Source organism: Echiichthys vipera, assembly GCF_963691815.1.
Source record: "Echiichthys vipera genome assembly, chromosome: 15".
NCBI lineage: Eukaryota > Metazoa > Chordata > Actinopteri > Perciformes > Trachinidae > Echiichthys > Echiichthys vipera.
In genome coordinates, this window is record NC_139840.1 from 23,732,503 (window position 1) to 23,750,676 (window position 18,174).

Genomic DNA, 18,174 nt, shown 5'->3' on the forward strand with positions numbered 1-18,174 from the left:
GCCAATACATCAGCCTATATTAGCTTTGTTCAGATACATCGATATCAGGGCATATGCTGGCCCGATTCAGTACCGAAATGTTGGGCCATGCATGTATGGACCAGTGCAATATCCAAAATGCAGGAGACGCGACATTTGTTAAAAGGCAAAATATCATTCTGAATTAAGTACTGTGGTGCTGCTACAAATTATAATCTACAGATTTAAGAAACCTTTGAAAAAAAATGTTGGTAAAAAATCCAATCCAATCCCTCCAATATCGTGAATCATATCGCACTTGCAATATCAGGCAAAAATAATCGCAATTGGATATTTTTTTCCAAACCGTTGAACCCTACAAGTGAGCACCGGCAAATCGATTTTTCAACTTTAAAATGTCCTGCTTAGTATATAACTTTGGTCACAATCTATTGAAAAAACGCATTTAAGTGATCCGTATCAAGACTGTTGGAATGAAATAACATAAATACAATCACAGTGGTGTTGGTGTGGTGGTGCTGTGGCACTTCTATTAACATGAGTATTCCAACGCAGAACTACAAATCCATTAATGTACCCTGTGAGTCACAACTATAATTCTGCACACTTGCAGCTTGAGAGAGACTCATCACCTTCATCACCAGCGCCTTACTTTCCTTTTACAGCAGGCTGCTGGTGAGGTAGACCCGGCTCTTTTTTACTCAACGGAATCACAAAAAACAAACAAAAAAACATTTATTTTGGTACTGAGAGTCCGGTGTATGTGTGCTTGTGCGCCTGATGCTTACAGAAATACTGTAGTGGTGCGTCTTTGTGTACTTCAGCCTTCCAGAGACCAAATTAGTTTGAAATGTTAACTTTTTCGATGTGAGGTCACCAAAGCTGACTCCTCACTTCTTTGAAGTGGCAGTGCAGACTGTGTGTGTGTGTGTGTGTGTGTGTGTGTGTGTGTGTGTGTGTGTGTGTGTGTGTGTGTGTGTGTGTGTGTGTGTGTGTGTGTGTGTGTTTATGTGTACATGGGAGAACTAAACTATGGTAGATCTTTAATCCCTCCACATTGATCCAGGCACTTCTTACTAGCTCTACCTCAGCAGGGTCTGTTGGCCGCAGATTAGGTCAAATCTAAATCACACACACACACACAACCCCACTTAACTACACTTTAATCATGCAGGCATTAAGTTTGGGGGCAATCAGTGAAAAGTATGAATTTGCTGGGGACAAACAGATCCTAAAATAAACACTTATTGTGGCTGCAGCTGGCTGTTTGTGGAGGGGAGGGAGCACTTACTAACTGCCCTATTATGTTAGGTCATTTAACTCAAATTAGAGAAGCACAGATGCTGCTGCTGATAATAACAACACCAACTTGTTAAAATGAAATGTGTGCTCCCTACGATAGCAAATTGTCCTGTATGAGAGAATTACAGTGTGGATGTTCAATGTGTCTGTTGATGCTACTGACACCAACAGCCTGAACTGTTCTCACACCTTACTCAGAAGTGCACCTCCGTGTCCACCCACTGCTTATCGCCTTTCTGCATGCATTGAATATGGGGCGCACATTTTCTCTGTCAAAATATATATAATTTCTATCCCAATGTAAAAAAAACAGCATCCGAACTGCGTACAGCAATATTACCGTCATTTGGACGATGCTTTATGTTCGGATCCTTGAACATTCTGTCCATTTTACACTTTAGTTATTAATAAGATGAGAAAATTTTACTTTGTCATGTATTTAATTCACACAGACACAGCCTTTACCCTGTGGCTTTATTTTAAATAGACTATTCTTTTATTAAATTACCGGAAAACATGCTATATCGTGATATACAGGATATATCATAATCAGGATATGAATTCACCATTGGAATATTTTGCCCATATCACCCAGCCATTAATTAAATCTTCAAATATGTTGTTTCGACCGACGTATCCCCGCAACGTTCAGGAAGTGAAGACGCTGTCATCTACTCCAGTAAGGTCTAAGATATTTTGGTCCAGCTTAGTAACAATACATTTACTAGTTTAAGTTTTTTTACCTTGACTTGAGCCTAAATGGGGTGGATGATTATCTCCAAGATGTTGGAACATATTCCGAGTGTTTGACCCTGTGCAGTCACTTTTAGACGGCATACTTTGCAAACTGGATATCCATCTTCTACAACGACCCCCTCGTCATTTATTTAGATATCCAAGACGCCGCACAGACACAAATAACCTCGCAAGATGGCTTTTCACAGAGCAACAATGGACACCATGGATATCATAGCTTTTACAAATGGTTATTAAACTGTGATGTTATGTTACCATGGTTATGGAAAAATCTGTTAATGCTAACATTCCTAGCTCTAGTGAGTGAATTATTGTCTGTTCGAAAAACAAGGACAAGCAAATATCAACAGACAAGAGCTGAAAGACAAACAACCAGGAGGGCATGGAACAGAAAGTGATAAGGTCAGAATGAACCAATTTCCTCAGGGCTTTCCTGTCAACTACCATGCACATGCCAACATCTATTACAGGTTAACGTAAGGCCAAACGCAGACATTGATCCTAAACTCTAACGGTACGTCCACACGATCGAAAACAACCTTTTTTGTCTCTCTGGTTCTTAAAATGTTTTCCGTCCACATGGCGCTGTAACTGCCACAGAAATACACCAACAACGGAGAAGAAGCGACAAAGAGAGACGCATGTGAGGTTCTCGCCAAATTTGGCAACTTCCCAAATCCTCATTCAGAAATCTAGCGACTGTTTCTGGTGTTAGTGGAGACTTTTGTGGTGTTTTGGACACTCTAATGCACGAATCACCCCTACTGTTACTGTCCTTAACGAGCAGCAGGTGCTGCTGTGACCAACTTCCCCGTACTAAAGCACTCACAGGAGGTCACTTTCTTGCTAGATTTAGCGACTTTTCAGACCGTCTTAGAAATTTTATTTACTCAGACCATCAGGGAAAAGGGAGAAATATGTGGTCGGCCTTATTTATTCCCATGCATGTGGCTCAGAGTCCAGTTCAGTATACAGTCTATGGGTCCGTCTCTCTCCTCTCACGCAGCACCACTGTTGGTGTTATGTGACACCACAGGGTTAGAGGTCGGAGGTGGGGAGATGACGGCATTGTTTACCAAAGTGTGCAGTTTCGCCATCCAGACAAATTTGAATGGCAACAATCTTCCCACTCTGGGACCCGGTTTCAAAAGATCCCGTTTTCGGGCTCCGATAACGCCCGCTCCGCGTGGATGTTCAGCCAAAACAATACTAAAGTTGTAGTAAAGTTACAGGAAAACACATCTCAATGTGGATTGGCCCTAAACGGCATTTCAATCGGCGATTTTGCTCTGTATCAGAAAACATCTCCACATCTGAAAACGCGTATCACGTGATGAGTCGCGTACACCAGGCATGCACATGCTGATGTAAAGAGGGAGGGCATTGTCTTACGTTACTCTGCCGTTAAAAAATGAAAGTATTGGCTAAAATACAGAGACCAAAGATTTGTTTGCATGGATTGATTGTGACTGAAAGTGAAAAAGGTTTAGGGCGGTGACGGCGGTGGAAAACACAGACCGGGAGTAGTTCCAAAGCAAATACAGCGATTTATTGGAGCAGTACCAGGAGCATGGTCATCCAGTGCCAGATGAATCCATGGCACAGGGAAAGGAGCACCCACACAAGAGGGATGAAATCATAAAAAGGTACGTTGGCCCTCCTAACTGATAAAGACAGACTGACGTGGGTGTCTGCGCCGTTTTCAAACTGAAACCGGCTCAGTAGCGTTTCCAAACATCTGCGCTTTAAGGGCTCTGGATAATGTGGACGCAGGACATAAATGGAGCGAAACTTTCCCGTCGTAGTGATATAAATAGTAGTGTGGATGTAGATCAAGCAGGTAATGAAAATGTACTTGCAGCATGGCAACTGAGCCTTGTTGCCAGAGGCTGTTTTTTTTTATCCGATTCAGAATCAGAATGCCTTTTATTGTCACTATACACAGTACAATGAGATATAGAGCAGCTCCTACTCAGTGCAGACATGTATATAGGTATAAAAAAAAAAAACATCTAAAATTGAATTAATAGTGCAAAAGAAGTTCTGTGGCGCTATATGCAGTACATATATATTAAAAGAATAAATAGGATACCTATATACAGTATGGGTTATTGCACATTGGTGGATCGATGGAAGTCCAGAGGAACGGGGGTTAGGCTATGAAGTCAGTATATGGTCAGTATACTATGAAGTCTGTATATGGCTGTAGTTAAAGGCTGACACGGTACAATCAGATAACACACTGTTATCTGCAATGTTAACAATCAGATAACACACTGTTATCTGATTGTACCGTGTTTGCCAAACCGATATCAATGTTTTTCACTCAAGTTGTGCTGGCAGCGAGCATTGGCATTACATAAAACAGATTCACTGACCAAATAGAGAACATGTCCATACCTTGCTGTGTCAGCTTTAACAGGAGTACCGCATAACACACGTTCTGTGAACTCAATAACAAACACATTGCTTTTCCTGTAGCTGATTTGCAGGCGGAAAGTCGAAGCAGGGAAACAGGGAATGTTCCGTTTGCAGTGGCCGTAACTTAACACAGCTCTGCAACAGCTTTAGGGAAGTGATCAGAAAAAAAGTAACTCTTCTGATAATTCAAATGGAATAGGAAGAAATGAAGGGAAAGCAATTATCTGTAGAAATATTATCTTCCTGGGTTACATTATGGGTTCCTCTGGAAAGTTTGTAATGTGTATGGTGGAGCTGTGAGGGTGTGAAGAAATTAGGATGACAGAGGAAAGTAAGAAAAAGGTGACAGAAAGCTGCACAATTCAGGCATCAAGACATCAGAAAGAGAAGAAAATAATCCCCTTTCGTTTGAATTATTTCCTCTTCATCTCCTCTCTCCTTTTTTCAAAGCACTCTTATCTGTGCGGATAAGTAAACTCAAATATCACTGAATTCTCATGAAAGATGTATCCCTCCCAGGCCTTTCTTTTATGAGAATGTTTTGTGACGCAAAAGGCCAACTAAACACTATTAATATTCACTGAGGAGTTACAAAACTGTGCGATTTTACACAATGTTGTTTCAGTTGGGACACGTCCATGTTTATTTTGTGTGTTTCCTCCCACAGTCCAAAGGTGATGCCCATAGCTATTAGTGGGACAGGGGCCATCTGTGTTTTTTCCTCATATTCCATCACGAACAAACTTGCAAACTGGAAAAAAAATCTCCATCTGACAGAAGATTATTTTTTGCTGTTTACATGAATCAGAACAAGATGGAAAGATCAGGACAGTTTTCAAGACCGGGTTTTCCCAGGAGATTAACTATGGATAATATAACATATAGTAGATAAACTTATGACGGCCAAAGGTCGGGAAAAAAGGTTGTGGACTGACCAACTGACAGACTATTGAGCTGTCGGTCATAACTAAAAAAGAAGCTTCTTATAAATGATCCACGTTCTCTCAGGCCATCCGTATAACAAACACAAACTTGTTGTTGGAGCTTGTTATAATTGTGTGCTCTTGTTGATTTGGGCTTGAACTTGCTTGTAAATTCTAATGTAAAATTATAAAAATGATATAGGATTCCGCCTGCCTAACAGCATGACTTCTTATCCTTTAATATCCATGGATCAACCTGCTTTTACACTGAAAGGGTAATGTCAGAGGGAGCCAACAGCCATGTCTGGGCTTATTACATCCTCCTCGATCTATATATCTGTCCCTTACAGCAATTAGGTTAATATCTCTTCACCTCTCGTTAGCTCAGCATGCCTGTGATGGGACGTCTGACTGTGAAGGGGGGCCTTGAACTGAAGGAGGCATCGATAGGCCTGACGTTCTCTCCCCTCCTGAGCCGTTCACGTGAGGAAAAGCTGAGAGCGGAGGGGCAGAACAGTCGAGAGAAGACACGATAAGAGAAGTGAAGCGACGACACGATGAAACGAGTGAAGGGACGGGCAGTGAGGAGAGAACTTCGGAGATTCACAATGGGACAAGCACCACGGGAGCCACAGAGCAGAAGAAAAGAGAAAAACACAAAAAGCTCAGTTTTGCAACAGCAGGTCGGCTTTGTCCAATGCAACAAAAGGACAAAATGTGTTGAGGCGCTGTTGGAGGGAAAATCAACCTTTCTCGTTCAGTCCAAAGCAGACAGCTCTTTAATTGGAAGCGATGGAAAGACAGTGTGTGCGAGAGGAAAAATGGGGCGAAAACATCAGTTGCAGAATGAATAAAAAGAGAGATAACAAAGCGATTGAAAACGGGATGGCGGACAAGATTGAAATAAGTAAGTGATGTTTGTCTGGCGGTCTAGCTGACCTGAGCTGAACACAACCTGACCTGGCCACTCTGGACACCCAGGGGACAAAGACAAATGACAGAGAGGGAGGCGAGAGAGACTAACTAAGAGGGAACATAGAGACATTTCCAACGCTTGGTTTAACCTGAAGTTTTCCATGATAATTTCGCTTTGGCTGGGAGGGCCCCAGCTGTTCGGTCTGTATAAATAGCGTGAGGCTTCGGCTCCGACCCCCGGGGAGAGTGGGGCTCATTGGAGAAAAGGCATGGGAACAAATCGGGCCGGAAAAAGCACACAACATACACATTTTGACAAACATATGGGACCATTGCTGGGGATGAAAGTGAGGAACATGTGACTGAAGTTGGCCTCACGTGGCAGAAGTCACTGTTGCGCTTGAAATGTAACAGGAGGGGAAGAGCGGAGAGCAGAGACAGAAAGGGACTTGAAATTATACGTTCATTAAAGCAACAATATAGTGTCCAAGATGGCAATGCTTCGTGTTCATCAGCAGATCCTCTCTAAGGTGCACGCAAAGACATCGTAGGCCAAATACATCCCTTCAAAATAAGATATTCTGTCTGTCTGTAAGTTTGAATGAGACTGAAGAAAAAAGATCTTTTTTCATTCACTAAGAAACTACATCTCTCCATAAAACTATGGGAGAGAAGGTTAAGGGTTTTGTCTATATCACTGCCTTAAACGTCTTTCTGAAATAGCATCCTTGATGCTGGAAACAGCAGCTTCTTTGAAACTCCTCTTTGAAAGTCCTTTAAGTACTCGGGGAAAAAGGACATTTGGACATCTATATTTCCATGACAATTTAAAAGAAACTCCATCTTGTGATATGATCCAGAGCAGCAGCAGCTTAATGGACCATGAAGTGAACTTTTTTTTGTTCTTCTTTCTGAACGTTCTTATCAACTCAGTAACCATGCGATTTAAATAGGTAAAGACGGTCATTGGGAAATTGTGATGCACATTTTTTAGCATTTTAACGAGTGATTAATCAGCTGATGGAGAAATTTACTCGTAATCAGTCGTTGCTAGTATGACTCTATATATATGTGCCACCAGCGGTGCGATAAATCTCCAATTAAGGCTTGATTTTTAATTATGCACAAGTAAAATAATCATTTCAAACTGAAAAAAACAATCAAATACTGTAACTGAGCAGATTGAGAGTTAAAGAAGAGTTCATCTTGGCGAGCGTAATATTAAAGCTGCACTTCATATTTTTTGATCAAATTATCATCCAACTCAGAACTTCTATCCAGATCTATTTTAGCATCTTTTAGCTTTCTGTTTTTGTCTTAACCTCCACAACTTCATTGTTTTGGTTTTCCTTAGACTAGCTGGTGAACGCTGTGCAGCATTTAGAAGCTCAGGAGCCAGATAAAGGTGAAGACGTACAGTCGTGTCTAGTGGATGCAGAAATGGGAAGCAGTTTGCCAGGACTCCCACTATGCCAATGCTGTGTTTACAGCTCATACCGCTGCCCCCATGTGGCAACAAAATAAACACAAATCAGTGCAACTTAATGCAACTTTTTTTCCCTTGAAGTGTAGGGACACAGCAAGAAATCAGCCACTCATGTTTTCAACTGATATTAAGGTGCCTTTAGGATGAAAACCTAAAAATCAGCAGAATGTGAGCTGAACAGGAATGAGGAATTGCTGAAACCTAATTGTAATGACTGTTGTCCTTTCTTAAGAGTAAGACAGCGACTGTCTAGTAACAATGAACAAATTAATGAGAAAATGTATCTGGATTATTATTAAAAATTACTGTAGTTAGGGAGAGCCCCCAGTGCTGTAGCTGTGCAGAAGCAGTTGACATCAGAAAGTTGAATATTTTGTCACTGAGGCAGCCCGTGTCATTGCTCTTCTTCCTTCATAACATTGTTTTCCAAGTAATCTCCAGCAGCTCTGCACCTGGATCCGTAATGGCCCAGTCATATTTGACCACGGTCAACTCGGAACTTTTCTATCATGTTTCAAAACCCACTTTTTTCCCCCCAGATGAACCCAGCAATGTTACAGATTCCAAGTCTGAAAGGAGCTAAAAAGGAGAAGAAACAAGAGAGAAAGAGAGAGAGAGAGAGGAGGAAAAGTGATAAATAACACAGAGGAGGTGTGTAACCAAGCAGGAGAGGGCTGTCCGGCCCTGAGAAAAGCAGAACCCCCCTCATCCCAGGCTTATAGCTGCCATTCAGGACTCACATACACACACAGAGCCGGGGAGCAGGTTGGGTTCAAGCGCAACAAATTACCTAAATATGGTTCTGAAAAGGCCTTTGAAAAGAGTTCAATTGGAAACCGTTGAAAATGATGATAATACTAAAAGAAACTGGGGGGAAATTTAAGAGCCCGTTGTGCGGACACAATGTCAGAGCACTGTCCATAATTTCAGACTTCAGAGGACGGGACTTGCTTGTATTTTCCGTGGAGTCGGTTGGAGGGCGGCCCATTAAACCAGAAGCAGAAGTGAGAGGAAGAAAATCAGAAAAACGAAATTTTCAGCCTGAGTGGTTTTTCCAAATGAAATCTAAAGGTCCGAAACACAATGGAGACCCTTTGCTGTGTGTGTGTGTGTGTGTGTGTGTGTACACGGGGGGTTGGTTGGTGGTGGGTTACCTTTTAAAGAGTGCCCAGCAGTGGACGTGTTTGGCATTTGTGGCCCTTGTCCCTCAATTGTACGTTCGCCACAGTGGCCGACATTAAGCTGACGTTGGGCGCTGCCTTTGCTGAACCTCGTACGACCCGCTTGTCAAATCTCTTCTTCTCGTTCAGCTCGGACAGTCAGGGGGGTGAAATCAGAAACAGAAAGCATGTCTTACTCTTCTCTCCCCCACCTCTCTCTCTCTCTCTCTTGGTTCACATCTGTTTGTTGGCCCCTCACCCCAGAGGCAGTCAACACGGTTGCTGAGCACTGCTGTTAACTAAACTGGCTGACTGGCAACTCAATATGTTTCTTACATAAGGACGGAGCGAGGGCGAGGGAGATAAACTGTCTACTTTCACCTGTAATAAGTGCACTCGTGTTACGTGAAGCACATGGCTGACACTTCACGGACAATACACAACTCCAGAGGTCACAAGCAATCAAATATGTTTGACAACATTCACAGACCTGCACATGAAACATGACTACAAACAAACCACGATAAAAGGGGGAAAGAAGACTCAACTCATCCCTAATGAGTCCAAAACTGGCCCCTGGGCCACAGTTTGGGCTCCACAGTCTTGTCGCAGCTTTAGAAAAGAAGTCAGTCTTGATTTGTGAATACTTATTACTTGCAGAAACGCAGTTAGTGTGTTTGTGTATTTGTTTTCTATATGTGTGTTTGTGTGTGTGTTTGTGAGAGAGAGAGAGAAAGAGAGTCTGTGTGTCCTGACCTGGGGGGGGGGGGGGGTTGAGGCTGTGGGTTCTACTATTTCTTTCTATTTAATTTCCACTTCACAGCCTACAGCACACATTAGCCCCACAACCCCTGGGAAATGACACACACACACACACACACACACACACACACACACACACACACACACACACACACACACACACACACACACACACACGCGTAATCTAAACCTTGTGTATTGACAAACTGCATTGTTGCACCTTTAACAACCTACCTCTCATTAGATAACTGTGTATTCAAACATTCAAAAAAATAGGGATTAACAAGCAGTCCTAAGAAAAAGAATCACAACATCCTCAAGACCTCATCATGGTTTTATGGCTGAGGTGTCCCTAGCTGATCCTGAGGTTCAGTATCAAGGCCAATCTGAGTAGATTTAAATGGATCAGTATTTGCTAAAACAAAGCACATCAGCGACAGGTTCATTTACTGTATTCCCACCTCAGCTTACTGGTAATTGCAGCACTGTTCTTCTTTAAGAGTTTTTCTGTAGACTGACACATCTTTTCTAGTAAAACACCCTAACGTCCTATTGCATCACCATGTGTTTTTCCTATTAATATATTTTTGATTCATTTTTTCCTAGCACTCATAACAGTGCCAGGAACCTGCACTGAAAAGCAGAAGTGGAATTGAATTGTGCAATTATGAAATAATTGACATACCCTGCAATATAGTTATATCGGGGTTTAAGATTAATTTAACTGCTGACAGCAGCTTGAGTCTGATTCTGAGAATTATTAATCAGCATCCCATCATCTTAGTGACCCCTCCCTGCATTCGACCCTAATGCTGATGGAGGGTGCAGCGGTGTTCTGCACAGCCAGACATATGAAAGCAGTGCTCAGTAGATAAATAAGCAAAAACTTCAGTCCAACTCCTTCCCCTCCTCCTGTCACACCCCTACACACATCTAAACAGTATAGTCAAATATGTAAGTAACTAAGGAGAAGAAAACAAACGGGACAGCTATCCGTCCAGTAAAAGCCAGTGCCAGGGCACCATCTGCTCATCCGTCAGTGGAAGTGGTGGCTTCCAGGACAGTCAAAGACAACGCAAGAAGATTGAGGAGAAGGGGGCTCCCTTTGAACGCGGTGAACAAGCAGGGGAATTAAGTTTGGACAGAAAGAAACCCGGCAGAAGGCTACCAGCCAAGCCAAGCGGTAGCAGGAAGCGAGTGCCTTGTGTGTCACGAGATTTACGGTGACGGGTCCATCCACCAACCATCTGGGGTCCTGCATAAATAAATTGAACCCGACTGCGAAGAAAGGGCAGGGACTTACAAAGGAAAAGTTGCGCTATGTTGAGAAAACGCTACAGGTGCTCAAAAGAGCACGAGGAACGGAGTAAAAAGTTGACGATGGGAGAGCGAGGACTAAGATTCTGTCTGTAATTCTCTCTCTAAAAACACACACACCCTTTCATTCTTTGTTGATGTCTCTAAGCCACCCCTGACATCACTGTCTGGTGCTGCTGAGGACAACGGCCCCAGCCATGAGAAGTGACCAATCACGAGAGGAGAGTTGCACTGCAGTCTTGTACAAGCTCTTCAGCATGTTTACCTTTATAGATAAGACCTGTGTGTCTGTTACACTCTAACCTCTGAACTACTTTTTGTGGAAAAATAAGTGACTGATAAATTTGATGAAAGCTCGATCTGGGCTCAGGGAGAAAAAAGATAGTTAATTTTAAAATGTTCTTTTTCAATATGTAAACAAGGTGAAGTCACACGCCTTCTTCCGTGTCAACTTCAAACGTCTTTTGCGTTTTTTATTTCCAGCCAAATAAAGTGAATTGACCTTAAACAATGAGTCACTGAAGCTCCTTTTACACACGCTCTGCAACCCTGGGCCTGATCTAGACATTACCCGGAGCAGTTGTATGTGAGAACACAAATGACCGGATCAGCTGGACTTGACATCAAATGGTGATTAGTGACCTGCCAGCTCCGTGGTACAAAGTCTGTGTAATGTCCGACTGAGCCTGTGCGTGAATAGAGCAGGTCACTGTGTGGAGAATTCACAGCGAGTGAGCTGGCATGTTGATTACATTTCTATCATGAGGCTGGCGCGAAAGAAAACAGACATCCGAGGGTGAAGAAGAAGGACGATTTACTCAAAAACAGCCACGAAAATGTCCAGGGCAAGAGCCGACGTCGAAATAGTCAGACTAATTCAAAGAACGGCAAAAGACTTCTTGTTTATGACCAAATTATGAACTGGCTCCGAGATTGAGAAAAGGCTTAAGTCTTGGCCAGGGAACCAAACTCCCAGATTTTGACGTTTCAACAAAGGTCTTCACCTCCTGCTGTGAGTCCTTGATCCAAATAAAATAAACTATAATCTATATTAGCGATGAGAGGAGGATCTGGCCAAAAAGATGGCACTGATGTGGTCATTTGCATCTCAGTAATAAGAAAAAGAAAGTTTATTTTTCATTGTATTTCTACAACCCAATATATTTTGGCCCTATCTTAAAAGCAGCAAGGCACAAGATTCAAATAAAATACACACCAACACAGACAAAATGGCCAATGACCATAATAAATTAAAGAATAAAGCTCACTATAAGTGTGAAAAGGAACGCTTCACATTAGGGATGTCCGATAATATCGGCCCACCGATATTATCGGCCGATATTGAGTTAAAAATGTAATATCGGGAATTATCGGTATCGGGTTTTTACAACCGATGTTAGTTCTGTAGGCTTCAGCATTTCCGAGTGTACCTGAATGCAACACGGGCCGTTTACCGGCGCGTGCTTGATGACGTATAACAACAACAACACGCTAGACTCGTAGGTTGCTAACCGTGGCTAACAAGCTTCAGCTCTCCCGGTGCATGAGATGTCCGTGGTTTGGAAGTATTTCCAAGTGTCACCTCCTAACAGTAAATGTGCGCTTTGCAATGACTGCAAGGCGTTAGTTATGAGAGGAGGAAACAATGCGTCTTCCTTTAATACATCAAATTTGATCATCCACCTCAAGAAGAATCATGCGGAGTTAAACGCTACATCTGTGCAGCAAAGTGATGAAAAGAAGCAACAGCCGACACCGAGAAAAAACCTTTTTCTATCGTTCAAGATGCCGGATTCACCAAACGTGTGGAGTTCCTCGAGCCACGTTATGTCTGTATAACGCCCAGGCGCAAGTATTTCTCAGACCAGTGCTGACCTGAATTGTGCAGCATTGTTTACAGTCACGTCGAAAAGCTAATTTCTGGTGCTGTATCCGTTAGATCCAATACAGGTTAGCATGTTGAGCTTAACTGCTGATTTATTGATTGTATTATTTGCCAAGTTACAGCCAGTTACTCAGTCTGGAAAAAGAAAACTAAGTTTGTTTACTACTCTGGACTGAAGAGATGCATCTTCCTTGTTGTGATGTTGTCTGTAGTGTTGTTTGAGGCAAAATATTCTCTCTAAAAACACAAACAAATAAATGAATGGCACTTTTTTCAATAACTTATTTTGTACAGACTGTGTTAACATTTGAAAAGCCGTGTTGCATTTATGTATGCATCCAGTGGGGCATCACAATAGAATTAGGCATAATGTGTTAATTCCATAATAGGTGATATGTGATGAATTTTGGTGTAAAAAGGCTGCATATATCGGTATCGGGTGATATCGGTATCGGAAATTAAGGGTTGGACAATATCGGAATATCGGATATTGGCAGAAAAGCCAATATCGAGCATCCCTACTTCACATCTTTTTTAAGAAGCTTTCAAACATTTGAGTCAATAATATCCACTGCGAAAGGGACTGATGGTCCATATTTAACTTTTAACTAAAAGATTGAGCTTTTATTTTGGTGATATGTAACGATAGACTGCCCACAAAATGTATACTTTGTGTTTGAGTAGGTGCTGTCATATGCAAAACATCTTATTAAATCATATAGTAATACTAATATATATATTTTTAGTTGATGCATTCACTCATTGTTGACCCATATATGCCTCTACTGGTTATGAGAAGTCATGGCAGTCAAGAGTGTGAGAGGCTGTCAAAGGTACAGAACGAATGACCACAAAAAACAGGTATATATGCACAAGAAAACCTTTTCCATGGAGAAAAAATTTTAACTCTCTTGTGTTTATCATCACATAGCCACATCTAAACTCGAAGAACATTTCTGAAACTCTCCAGCAGTGTCTAACTTTGCAAAAGATTGATTGGCAATCCGTCACTGAGCTAAAAACGCAGACAACCTGCACAAAAAAAAAAAAAGGTTCTGAGTTCCAGCCACTTTGAAATGTTGTGACAGAGCAAGAGGAGAGAGAAGACTGATAATGCCTCCCGCTTAAGTTCAGGCGGTGCGTATGCATTTTGACATGGATATGCATCTCAGAAAGGACACGGCGGGGGGGGTGCCATCGGGCAGGGAAGTGAGGCTTCAAATGAGCGAGAATGTCAGAAAGAGTCTGAGTTTGTGTTTATCACTGATGGACAGAAGAGAGGGGGGAGAGAGAGAGAGAGAGAGAGAGAGAGAGAGAGAGAGGTGACCTTCACCAACAGCGCAGGCTCGACATTGACACATTTACCCTATGGCCTCATCTCTTTATCAGCACAATATCAGCACTGAAAACATGCTCATTGTTTGCCCAAGATGCAAAGAAAAGATAAATGGAGCGCTGTAAAAAGCAGAGTTGAGGGGATGAGAGGGACGTTTCCACGGGCGCAAGTTAAGACAAATTAGGGGACTTTTTGGGACGGCGTAGTTGATGGTGAGTGCTTAACACCGTGGTGAACAGCAGGCGATGACAGCTCCGCACTCAAACACCAAACACAACGATCACTCAGAAGGAAAAGGCAGGTTTATCATTCAGGGGGAAACGTCTATCTTAGTTGTATCAAAGAGAAACAAGATTAAAGTGTTGGGCAGTCTGGTGCACATTGAAGATGTTTTAAAGTGTTCAAAAACTATAATAAATCAGAACATTTTAAGAAGAAAACATACAAAGAAAATAAAAGCGTGTTGGAGGCGTGTGAGTGACCACATAGTACAGTGAAACCGGCGTCTTGTGCTTAAATTGGGGAAAAGGGGAGGCAGGGAGCAACTCAACTGGTGGTCCAGCAGCTGCATCCCACTAGTGAACTCATGAGATGTGGCTGCATCCATGTATGACACCTCTGTGTGTTTATTAGTGCCTTTAAAAGTGCGCGCACGTGTGTATATGTGTTTACGGAAACAAAAGGTAAACTCACCAGGATCCCGGCAAACTGCTTCTCTTCCATCCTTCAGGATCTTGTCGGCAAAGATCCCCCGCCTCTCTACCTCTCTCTCGCTTTCTCTCTGTCTGGGGTGGACTCGTTCGTCTCTTGCTATCACAGATGGAGGTTCTCTGGAGGTGGCGTCCACTCGGGCGTCTCGGTTTCCCCTCGTGCCTCTTCTGCGTTTTGCGAGTGTAGCTGGAGTGGCGTCGCTGCTTTGTGTTAATTCTGCCCTAATCCAGAAACTTTTCTATGCTGTGAAAGGAACATGTGACAGACAGAGAGGGGGTGGAGGGAGGGGAGGAGTGGGGAAGGGGGGGGGGGGGGGCAAGGCAACAGTTTTTAGTTACTTGTACCACGTTCAAAACAATTCCTCAGCCTTTGTCCATGACCTGCTTTGAGGTAAAAATATATTTTTTTTAAACCACAAAATCAAACAGTGTGTGTGAGAGTGAACTTAGAGGTCACTAAGAGATGTAAGTTCAACTTCTGTCAGAAAGGATGCAGGGAGAGAACTTAGAAGAACGTGTAGTAACAGATTTGCATTTTGTAGCAAAGCAGCTGCCATAACAAAGTGCCCTTTTGTGTGAAGAGATTAACTGTTAGGGTAACGTTTAGACTGCCCACTGGAAAGAACGCTTCAAAAGCAGCCTGGATATAGAAGAAAGGGGCAGAAATTGGTTCGGATTGGACCAAATATATCTGAAAAGTTCATGTTGGCGAATGACTTCAAATTGCATAGTTAATTGGTAGCTTTTGTCCCATCCCAGTAAATATTTTACATCAAGCAGCATCTGGTTTTTATGCAGCATATATCTGGAACAAACTCCCAGAAAACCGCAGGTCTGTTGCAACTCTCAGTTCTTTGACGCAACCTTTGGATAAATCAAACAATTATTCATTTGTTACACTGCACTGTCCCATTTATACCTGTCTCATTCTATTTTGAGAAACGTTTCGATACCATTTTCTCCTTCCCGATACAGATTCAGAGTAAAGATCTGATACCGGTGCGTTAAAAATACATATTATTGTTATTATTATTATTTGATATTATGGATGTGATGTGATTGATTTCATTGTTGTATGGCCTGGTTCAGGTTAAACCCGCTGTAAAACATTTACAGATGCACAGAGAAAAAATACTTTAGAACTTCTAGTTTGAGGCATAACTCAGTCGGTCATAAGTGATAACACACGTTTAAAAAATAACTCTAAAGTTGATTTCTTTCAGCGCTAAATTAAATTGTATCCGATCTATGCAGACATACATACTCTGTGATATCTATGCCAGCTTTTCAGGCAGTATCTGAGGCATTTCCAATACTGGTATCGGTATCAAATCTAATTTTAGCTTGTTTTAATCGTCTGTTCTCCTTAATGACTGTTTTTATCCTTTTAATGTTTTATGTGCAGCGTGCCATACAAGTAAACTTGCCTTGTCTCGTCATACGTTGGATCATCAAAATCATGGATTTGGATCATGGATAATTTGTTTTTAAGATATTACATTTCTGTAGTGACATCAAATGAGGAATAAACAGCGAAGACTGGCCCTGAAAACTTCACCTGGATGAAGTGCTGTTTAAAATGGTCATTACTGATTAATTTGCAGATTATTCTATTGATTCTTCAATAATATAACAAATGCCAGAAAATACCATTCAGAAAAAAAACATTCAGTTACAAACATACAACATACAATACACACACATGCACACACTCATGTACAGGAGCCCGCAGGGGGCTCAAAAGTGGACGTCCGTCATACATCACACACATGTCATACATCACACACACCACGCTGCACATTGATGAAAGGATTCAAGAAACAGAACTGGTGTAAAAATGATACCTTACCATCCACGTTTTGATGTTTGAAGAAATATGTATATTATATACAGTATACAGTGATCAGAGAGATCAAGAAATCACCACCTTCATCAGAAAAGGGAAGCAGCTCAGCAGTGAGAGAGTAACTGGTGTCACAGCATCTCATCCCACTGGTTGACTCACGTATGTACACAAGAGTTGAGCCAGCCTATTGGGCCATCCCAGGAGGAGTGGCAGCATGAGGTAACATGGATCTCACTCTGAGACCTGACGTGTCTGTAAGCTCTTATGAAAGACGTTCCCGGGAAAACAATTACACTGGAGATCGAAATTAGAGAACTAATTATAAATACTTGATTTATTCTGAAAAACTTGTTTCTTTTTGTTCTTCAACTGCAACAAAAACTTTTATTTTGTGAAAAAAAAGTGTGCAAAATTACACACTGCTCTGGTTTGATCTTGGTCTGTTCTGACTCAGTCTCTTCCACAGTTCAGTAACTATAGTGGGTTTCTTTTACATTACTTTGTTGCCAAGGATTTTCCAGAGATTCTCTTTGGGGTTTAGATCTGAACTCTGACACTTCCTCCGCCAAATTGAACTGACTTCTTTACACACTTTGGGTTCAGTCGTTCCCCAGCTCGACGCTGAACATAATGTTTCCCATCAGACCCAAATTAGTTGAACATTAGCAATGCTAAGTCCTGGTTTGGGGGATGTTTTTTGCAGCAGGAGTTTATTGTTTATTGGATCCACATTAGTTGTCACCGTGGTGACTATTCTTCCTGGGGTCCCTAAAAAGACAAATAACAGTTCCAATAGAAATCACAAAAAATACAACATAGGAAATAAAATAAAAAAACAAGCAGTTGATTATTCCCATAAAAAAAACTGATATCATGAAATCATTCATATCGTGTGCATACACACCCACTCACACACATCAAATCCCCACAGGCCCATATAGTATGCATATACATTCAAATGCACCATGAATACACAGTACAAGTATATACATACATAGTACAAGCACCTAAACATGTACACACATACAGACACATTCAGAGAGAGTTCATTAAGAGCTGTCTCTGTAAAAGTTTAAACTAAAGAAGAAGAAGAAGAAGAAACCCACTACAGTTACTGAACTGTGGAAGAGACTGAAGAAGAACGGACCGAGATCAAACCAGAGCAGTGTGAGAAACTAGTGATGTTCTGTGGGCGCAGATGTGCTGAAGTCGTTCAAAGCTGTGGCCTTGATGCCACTTCCTGTTCATGTTTCAATCCTATAGAAGAAAACATTGTTGAAATCTTCAGTTCTGACACAACGGTTACTGTTCTCTAATTAAGATCACTGCTTTTTACCCAAAATAAAGGTTTTTGTTGAAGGGTCTTGGTTATTTAA

General features: G+C 41.8%; 1 protein-coding gene across 1 annotated transcript in view; it reads right to left on the minus strand.

The window, feature by feature from the left end:
* The window catches only part of slc6a9 (solute carrier family 6 member 9), a 64,196-nt gene extending 47,262 nt beyond the window's left edge, over positions 1-16,934 (minus strand). Inside the window, exons 1-2 of the mRNA XM_083928375.1 lie at positions 16,802-16,934; positions 14,936-15,196 (exon numbers count right to left, since the gene is read on the minus strand). Coding sequence (XP_083784501.1) covers positions 14,936-14,965 — 30 coding nt within the window. The 5' untranslated portion in view covers positions 14,966-15,196; positions 16,802-16,934. The remainder of the gene's footprint in view (positions 1-14,935; positions 15,197-16,801) is intronic.
* Positions 16,935-18,174: the final 1,240 nt, after the last annotated feature.